Source organism: Rhagoletis pomonella, unplaced genomic scaffold (assembly GCF_013731165.1).
Source record: "Rhagoletis pomonella isolate Grant_MI unplaced genomic scaffold, Rhpom_1.0 Rhpom_scaffold_00001, whole genome shotgun sequence".
Classification (NCBI taxonomy): domain Eukaryota; kingdom Metazoa; phylum Arthropoda; class Insecta; order Diptera; family Tephritidae; genus Rhagoletis; species Rhagoletis pomonella.
In genome coordinates this window covers 88,404,206-88,413,653 of record NW_023458555.1, presented here as the reverse complement: position 1 = coordinate 88,413,653, position 9,448 = coordinate 88,404,206, and the positions used below count along the sequence as shown (strand labels likewise).

Below are 9,448 nucleotides of genomic sequence, written 5' to 3'. Positions count from 1 at the left end.
AAGCATGTATTCACATTTGTGTTAGTTCATTTTAATCCAGTTTTCACATTAATACAGTTTTCATTTTAACACAGTTTTCTTTTTATTACAGTTTTGAATACTTTTCTCTACACATTTTCACAAATTTATATATGTATATGTACATACGTACATATGTACATATATGCATGAGGTCATTTGGTTATACGTACAACTATAGTCAGAGATTTATTTAGCACCAAAATTCAAAGTTATATGTTTTTACAACATATGTTTATTTATTTAGTTTTACTAATTTTCTTTTAAAATATAATTCAATCTACAACAGAAAAAGCATAAATAAAAGTTTAAAATCAAAAAGTAATCAAACTTTTTTAGTGTAATAAAGTACAATCTCAAATAACTAAAGAATACCATTTATTTTTTAATTTCTTTCGTGGACGTTGTTGCGAAAATTGTTTGTTCAGTGAATGCCAATCAAAGCAGACATCTGCGCGGAATAATGCTTTGACGGCGTTAGGAAAACCTTACAAACATATGGCGCAAAAAGTATGTACTAATAAAATCTTTATAGGAGAAATTTTTATGGGCAGCCAGAAAAATATATGTTTTAATTTCAATATGAAAGTTTTAAACCAAACTAAAATCCCCATAAAATCCCCAAATCCACAAACGAAAAAATCGATCCCCAAATGGTTTCATAAATCCCCAAAATGGGGCAAAATCCCCACATTTGGCAGCTCTGTTAGTTTTAGTGCTTTTATTTAACATCCACTTTTATGCTGCTTAATTACCTTGCTTTTAATTTGAATTTGAATTTCTATGTGGCATCCATCTTAAAAATACTATTTGTAGCTGTGCATAACACAACAATTTTAGGAAGAGCTTACCAAGTGCTCCCAAACATTGAGGGAATCGAATGTTTTTAAAACCGTCAACACACTCTTCAATGGTCTCTCTACTTAGCGGAAAGTAGTTGAAATATACTGGGTGCAATACTTTCCATACTTTACAAAATTCCAAAAGAATTGTACTTACAGTAGATTTTCTCACTCCAAATAAGTTCGGAATTCTGGGATACTCCGCTGATGACCCAAGTGGATAAAGTGCAATAACCACCCGTTTCTCCAAGCAAATAGAATTCTGGAAGTTGGTTTCTTTCTTTTTAATGTGATCCAGAAAGCTACACAATTACTACGTTTATACGCATGCATAAGTCGCTTTAATTCATTTCGCCGCGATTCAAAACATATCTATAAACTGAATTTCAATTCGCTTTGAAAGAGCGAAGTGTTTTGGCTCACACTCCATTTCAAATCGGTAGTTTATTTCTCCAGACAGTTAGAAAGAGTGTATAAACACCGCTCTCACTCAAAGCGAATTGGAGATCAGCTGTTCCGCTCAAATTCCAAATAATCGCATCAGTATTTAAAAGCTTAATAATAATCGTTTATAACAACACAAAAGCTCTGATCCAATACTTTTCGTGTAAAATCCTGTAAAAATGTCAAACAGCTAAATTTCTTTGTAAAGTAGTTTGGTTAGGTTAGGTTGGAGTGGCAGACCCGCGCAGAGCGCGTAGCACACGTGGGCTGGAAAAGGCCGTTGTGATACAATTGGCCGAAGCCATTTGTTTGTTTCCCTTCCTTAGTAATTGAACCACCAAGTGCGTTTTATATAGCACAAAAAGTCGAGGACGTTCGCCGAGTTCAAATCGGCTTAACAATCTAAAAAGTACTTGTTGAAGAATCGGTTGCGCGTGTTGGCCAAGGCGGGACAATGGCAGAGATAGTATTCAACGGTCTCCTCCTCTTCCTCGTCTCTGCAACTGCGAAAACGATCGTTGGTGGGGTATCCTAGCCTTTTTCCGGGTGTGCCCATCACGGTGATTACCCCGACTACTAATCTGAGATAGGAGCGGTCCAGCCGGGTAAGAGCTATGGATCGCTTTACATCAATCTTTGGCCAAATTTGCCTGGTAGTATGGCAGTTGGTTTCCACAGCCCACCTGAAATTTACCTCCTCGACGAGTTCCGCGTTTAGTCTGTGTTTGCAGGAGGTTAGAGGTATGCCCGCATTCTGAGCAAAATTCACTTCAGATATTTCCGTCCCCCTCCTTGCAAGCTCGTCGGCTAGGCAGTTGCCAGGAACGTCTCTATGTCCAGGGACCCACACAACAGTAAAGGAGCATTTTGATGCCAGCAGGTTGAAAACCTTCCTGCATTCTATGGCTATGGCTATGGATGTTTTTCCGTTAGAATTGAGAGATTTGATAGCAGCCTGGCTGTCAGAATAGATAGCAATAGGCCGTCCTGGAGGGGCGGAGGTTATGACCCACCGTTCCGCCTCCATTATGGCGTTTAATTCTGCTTGAAAACCACTACAATGGTCCGGTAAGCGAAAACTGAGGTTTAGCGCGAGCTCGGCAGAGTAGATCCCGCTAACCACTCTTTTGCTAACCTTGGAACTATCTGTATATATGGCCCTAGACCCTGAGTTCAGTGATGTGGCCCCTTCCCATTGGTTCCTCTCTGGGATTATTGTGGAGAATTTGTTGTCTAAACAGAGTAGAGGAGTGGTATAATCTATCTGTCGTAGATTATCCGGTAGATTTTTAAGTACTTTTGCGTCCGAATCTGAGGTCTCTCCACGGCTGGATTGTATTTAACCTGGCCGCACTGCAGCCGGCCCGAAATTTTCCGTAGAGATCCACAGGTGGAAGATTTAACATTATTTCCAGAGATTTGGTGGGTGTAGTGGGCAGGGTTTTGTCTAGAATAATTCCAAGGTATTTTACCTCGGATGAGAGAGTAAGTGCCACTCCGTTTAGGGTGGGAGGTTTAAATAAGGGAGTTTTATACTTCCTTGTGAAAAGTACCATTTCTGTTTTGGTAGGATTGACGCTAAGTTCACATTCCTTGAACCAGATGCTTACGAGACCGAGTGCGTTTTGCAATAACTCACTCAGGACCTGAAGATGTTTGCCCGTTGCCAATATTGCTATGTCATCAGCGTACGCTATGACTTGACAACCGGTGCCCTTTAGGCTTAGAAGTAGGGTGTTCACTGTTAGATTCCCGAGTAGAGGGTAGAGAACTCCCCCTTGGGAGGTGCCTTTGGTCACATACTTTGTGATGGAACCGTCCCCCAGTTCTGATAGAATAGTTCTCTTTTCCAGAAGGAGCCCAACAGAATCTACCAGACACCGAGAAAAACTCCGAGCCCTTTTTCAATCGACGATATGATTTCATGGAGTGCGGTATCCATGGATTTTCCTTTGGAATATGCATGATGGTTCGGGGAGGCGTTGTAATTTTTTATATTCCGTCGAATATATTCGTCGATGAGCCTCTCTAGAGTTTTAAGGAAGAATGAAGTGAGGCTTATAGGCCTGAAATCCTTCGGTTTCACATGAGCGACCTTGCCTCCTTTTGGTAAGAATACAGCTTTTGCCTTTGTCCACTCATGTGGTATGTGAGTCAGGGTTAGGCAGGATGTAAAAATCTGAGAAAGCAGCGGGCACAGTAAGTCCTTAGCTTCCTGTAGTTGAGCGGCAAAGATTCCTTCAAGGCCCGGAGATTTGTAGAGCTGGAGGGACATTAAAGCCCATTTCACCCTCTCCTCACTTACGACGTCCGTAAATCACCCAGAGACAAGTAGGTCCTAGGACCGGGAGAAAAGCCGGAGGTGTCCTCCGATCAGCCTGGGAAGTGAGTGCTCATAAGGACCTCCAGAATTTCGTTACATGATGTCGTCCAGTCATCGTAAGGCTTCTGGATAGAGTTCATACTCGAAGAGAATTTCGAGTGAACTTTCCTCAGCCTGTTGGCTTCAGAGTTCTCTTCTATGTTGTTGCAGAAGTTTTGTCGAGATTCGCGTTTCGGCCTCTTTATGGCCTTCTTGAAAACTTTGAGTGCGTCTTTGTATGGTTGCCAAAGACCTGTTTGCTTAGCATGATTGAAAAGCCTCCTGCTGTTCTTCCTCAGTGCTGAAATCTCCGGATTCCACCACTGGGGTTTCTTTTTGCCCTTCGGGAGGGTGCTTGGGCAGGAGGCTTTGAAAGCAGCATTACAGGCATTTGTCACAAAGTTCACTGCTTCATCAATTTTCCACGATGAGTCCAGCTCACCGAGAGAAACACTATTCGTATTCAAAAGACTCGCTTCATCAGGTCTGTGAAGTGAGAGTACAAAAAAAAATAAAAATTTCGTAGTCCAGTAATTATGTTTAAACAAGTTTTGAGTTTTTCATATAAACCCAAATCAACAATACCCTGTGGCCGTACATATAAATGTAATTTATTCATTTTGGTTATTATGTTTGCAACTAACGATCTGTTTGTATGTATTCTTGTTGATGTTTTTAATAAAGAAATCGCCCCAGAAGATGCTGAGAAGGTCAGCGAAACGTCGGGCTGGAAAGTGAAGAGAAAAGCCTTTTTCTTGCACAGGAACTTAGTTGATCAAATAGCCTAAAATACAAAACACTATACAATTCAATAAATTTATCGTCAACGCATCGTCATATTATTCAACATCGGAAGACCTGCTGAAGTAATTTCTTTATCTACATAAACAACAAACAAACATACAAGAAACATGAAGGATTTTTACAAGCACATCAAATACAAATACGGGCAACACACCTGCATAACCCTAAAACACTTTAGCAAGCTAAAACAAAAGCAGGCAAAAACAGATGACACAGCTTCAATTCTTATTGGAATGCAGACGATATGAACTTTTACCCAACCACCTGACAAACGCAGCAAAAAACATAAATACCACGTCCCTGAAAATGAAAGCAAAAGCAGAAAACAAAAAACGACTGTTTCTATATTAAACTTATAAATTACACAAACAAATATAAACATAAAAAACACCAAAAACTGTATATATCTTGCCAAGCAACCACTACAACGCAGCGTAAGTGAATTGGAACTAAACTCCTTTGTTTGTAAACAAAATAGCCTAAGAAAAAGAATAACAGAAGAACGGGGAAAGATACATTTGTCTAAATTAGAAAAGCTAAAACATCAGCAACTTTAAAAGCAAGGAATAAATCTAAACAACGATTGGTTTGTAAATAAAACAACATTAGGATTTCCTGAAGAGTCGAAATGGTTATTATCCCTGGGAAGAAAATTCGCAATACCGACACCAAAAACTAGTTCAAACCGGTCCAAATGATAGCAGAAATGGAACAAATAATACAACCAATAGAAGACAATAGGACCAAAGAAATAGCAAGATGCAAGCTGAGTAATTAGATCATCCAATTCAAACGCAGCATAAAACACAATGCAGCCAAGAGATTTATTTTAGAAACATTTAATAAAACAAAAATACTCTTAAACGACAAAAAATGAAATAAGAGTAACGGAGGCAGACAAGGGAAATAAAACAGTGGCACTTTACAAAGCAAAGAAGAAGATGAAAAAACTACTTGAAGATAAAAACACATACAAAACAATAGGGCTATTCGCGATTCGGTGCATAAGAGCTGACAAATTTATGGAATTGCAGAAATATGCCATGGATTGTGAGCGACCTTTATTAAACTGTCATGGTAAAGCTTTTGCAAAACAATTTTTGTGCATCAGCTTTGGTTTTGTTTATGAATGCAATGCATAGCATTTTTATGCTATGGATTTTCGGTATTGCAAATTTGCCAAGCCATGACAAATGCAAATGCGTGTATTTTGTTTGTGTATTGCAAATAATTTGCAATACAAATTTGCAATGCAATGATGCTAGGCCATTTGCACCGGATCGCGAATAGCCCTCATAAGAAACGACCCAACAACAACACTACAGAGAAAAAACAATGCCCTGGTTATACAAAAGTAAAACAATTAATTTCAGAGAGAAACAACAGTTGGCATGCGCCGCTGCGACTGCACCGAGACTTTACGGGTTGCCAAAAATACACAAACCAGACTTGCCTTTACGGCCCAATTCGTCATCAGTAAATATTCCGTGTTATGGTTTGTCAAAATATGTAGGAAAAATCCTCAACAACCTTGTTTCAGAAAAGTACAATATAAAAAATGCGTTTCAACTGAAGGAAAGACTATAAAAATCAATAAATTGATCGTCAACTCATCGTCAAAAAGCATTTTTCCTGCAAAAACGTCAAACAGCCGATCGCTTGACACTTTTCATGATTTTACCCGAAGAAAAAGTTCGGGTAAAATCTTGCAAATTAATTCTCTACACAACTCTCCAAAAATCGCTCTCATTTACAGGATTTTGGAGTACGGGAACATTTTTCCTGTAACTTCCTGCAAGTTCGTGTAAAAACCTGTAATACCATGTTCGGGCAGACATCGAAAACATGTTTTCGTTGCTATAACTGGTTTTCGACCTAAAACTTGTTCTTTCGTTCATGTAAAATCCGTCAAACGAAAGCCAGTTTTCGCTGAAAACATCTTTAAAGCTCACATTCGACTCTTCCCAATCGGTGTCTGCTATAGTTTTTTCGATTATTTATCGAAGTGGAAGTCATATTTTCTCATCTTTAATATGCCAATTCTGATTTATTGTTATTGCTGGCCAAATTAAGATATGAACAAAAGAAAAATGTAAGGTGCTAATGATAAAAAAAAAATGAACTACAAAGATCTTGATTTTGTTTTTTCGTAGCAAAACTGTAAACAAAGGATGAAAGGATGTCAACGTAAACACTAATACCATATTCTGACCGACAACGAAAACACTTTGAAAACGAGTTTTGGGATTGTGGGCTAAAGGCTGTTCACACCGGCTGTTAGTGTTTTCGTTGACATTTCTTACATTTTTGGATTACAATTTTGCTGCACAAAAACAAAACCAAAATACTTTTCCTTCATTTACATCCATTTACATTCATTCTTATTTTGCTTTGGCCAGCCAATTAACAATAAAACCGAAATGGCTTATTAAACGTGATAAAATATGACAAATAATATGAAAAATAATCGAAAAAAACTAGTGAGTACACCGATTGAAATGAGTGGAACGTAAGTTTTCAAGTAGTTTTCAGCGAAAACTGGTTTTCGTTTTACAGATTTTACATCAACGAAAACACAAGGTTTAGCCACGAAAACATGTTTTCGATGTCGGTCAGAACATGGTATAACAGCCGGTGTGAACATTTTTCAGCCAACAATCCCCAAACCCTTTTTCCAAGTGTTTTCGTTGTCGGTCCGAACATGGTATAAGTTCATGGAGTACTGGATCAGAGCTAAAATGTTATAGCTTCACGTGAAACTGGGTTAGCACAACGCACTCGCGCATTTTTAAATAAAAAGCGTTCATTGCATTGACAAAATTTCGCTACCGAAATTGCATTCATTATGCATACGGTAAAACCTAAATTACCTTTTTAAGTGTAACTTTTGCAATCAAAAACAGCGCACTTAAATTTTTAATAATTTAAATAAACTCAAAGACGCAGAAAGAAACGTAAACTTCAACGCAAATTGTCAAACGGTAAATATCAGGGTTACACATATTTGAAATAAAACATGATGTATTTTTGACTAAAATAGTGTGTTTTTGTTAGATAATTTTTTAGGAATTTGGCAACTCCAAAAATTGAGCCATTTACGCCATCCTTCCTCTACGTTGGTCATCTTGTCGTGGCGGGGAAGCTTAAATGCAGTCAAGGTATACCTCACAGTGTGGGGTGCACCATGGAAACATGAACTTAGAGGGAAGCCCAGTATTGCATCCTTCTGCAGCACTTCTAGACGCTTCAAGATGAAACGTTGCTGTTTGAGCTGCTGAGGAGAGCAATATGGGGATTACCGCACCAACACTACCCAAGCCAAGGTGTGAAGGCCACCGTGCCGATAGATGAATGGCCAGCGGGTAGTAAAATGTGGCTGGTCGCGAACAGTCTCCTCTGATGCCCGGGCAAGGTTGGATGTGGACTGTCCGGACTACTCGTGGGACCACAAATGAATAATAAAGAAACTAAACAAAAACAACAACAACAACAGCAAGAACAAAAGCAAAAGCCTGGGGAAGATGGGACGCTATGAGAGGGAGAACAGCTCCTGAATTCCCTGCGAAACCAGCAAACCCGACAGCGATTTTCTCTGTTGGTGCCAGCCATAGCACCTCAGAGGAAAAAGCGGGAAGCAGCAGCAAAACGGAAGCTGCCAGCCATAGTACCGACGTTTTGCAATTAGACAATTTTAGTACCGGTAGTGCCAGCCATAGTACACCGGAAGAAAAACCAACATGTAGAAATCACGCGGCCGGTATCAGCAGTACCCAGCTGCAAAAGCATAAGAAACCCTCAAACGCGTTCAAGAAGCAAAGGTACCAGAAGGCTCTGTATATGCTTGACAAAATCGAGAGGATTGCAGCAGCCGGACGTGTAGACGAGCACGATGAGGAAGATAAGCTCAGATATATGGCCATGGTGGAAGAGTATGAGAAATTCCAAACGGAACGTACTGCCACCATGGGAGCTAGCGAAGCCCAAAAAAGAAATCGATCTCAAAACGAGAGTGGAAACGGAGCTGACCCCAACATCCACCAAGAAGCGCTATTTCAGCGACGTTGCAAGATACCATCTTCAGACTTCGTTTATCGAGGAAGCTAGCAGAACGCCGCTAGCAGTGCAGCAAAAGTGGGTGGAGATCGATGTGAGGCTGTCGAGTCTCGTAATGGACTACGTAATCGACAACCCCGAAGGTCCTCATCCAGAGTTTGACCCATCGGAACCCCTGAGGGGATACCGGGTCATCAAATACGCGGACCAGTTCTCCTTGGATTTCCTCGCTGGATGTGTAGCAAAGATTAGCGACGCATTCGAGGGCTTGAATCTCAAGCTCATACCAGCCAAGTACATCCCTAGGAGGCGCCGTGCGCGCATTTGGTTACCTCAGATAGCCGAACCAGGCGAAAAGTTGCTGCGGTGTATAAAGCTGCATAATAAAATCATACCAGCAATAGACGAGTGGGAGTTCATCAAAGTTTAAGAGCCCAGAAAGCCCAAAACAAGCCAATTCTCGTTGTTATTTGCTCTGAATGCTTGGAGGCCCTAACAGAGGCCGACTATAACATTCGGTTCGGCATTAGGAAAACTAAGGTAAGTATATTCCTTGGTGAAGTCAGCGCAGTAGAAGAGGATCCAGGTGTCGACAGTGCAGGCGAACTCCTTATGGGAGTGAAACTAAGCGATGAACCGGATCAGTAAGATAGTTCAAATAAATCTGCAGCACTCGAAGTGTGCTACAGATAGTCTAGTCGTACTTCTCAGCGAGAAGGACATCGACATTAGCCTAATACAAGAGCCCTGGGTCAGGAACGACGTAGTAATGGGCCTTAATATCAACAATTACAATCTCTTCTAAAAGAGCGAGGCTGGTAAACCACGGGTGTGTATTCTTATCAAGAAGGGTATAAATGCATTTCTTTGCTCTAATTTCAACACAGCAGACACAACAGTAGCTAAGGTGGAGACGGCAGGACAA

General features: G+C 40.3%; 1 protein-coding gene across 1 annotated transcript; it reads left to right on the top strand.

The window, feature by feature from the left end:
- The first annotated feature begins 8,638 nt into the window (after positions 1-8,638).
- On the top strand, positions 8,639-8,953 carry LOC118733972. The gene has a single exon (XM_036463635.1). The coding sequence runs from the start codon at positions 8,639-8,641 to the stop codon at positions 8,951-8,953; it is 315 nt and encodes a 104-aa protein (XP_036319528.1).
- Positions 8,954-9,448: the final 495 nt, after the last annotated feature.

What these genes read in the sequence shown, in the direction of transcription:
- LOC118733972 (XM_036463635.1), top strand. Translation starts at nt 8,639, where the DNA reads ATGGACTACGTAATCGACAACCCCGAAGGTCCTCATCCAGAGTTTGAC.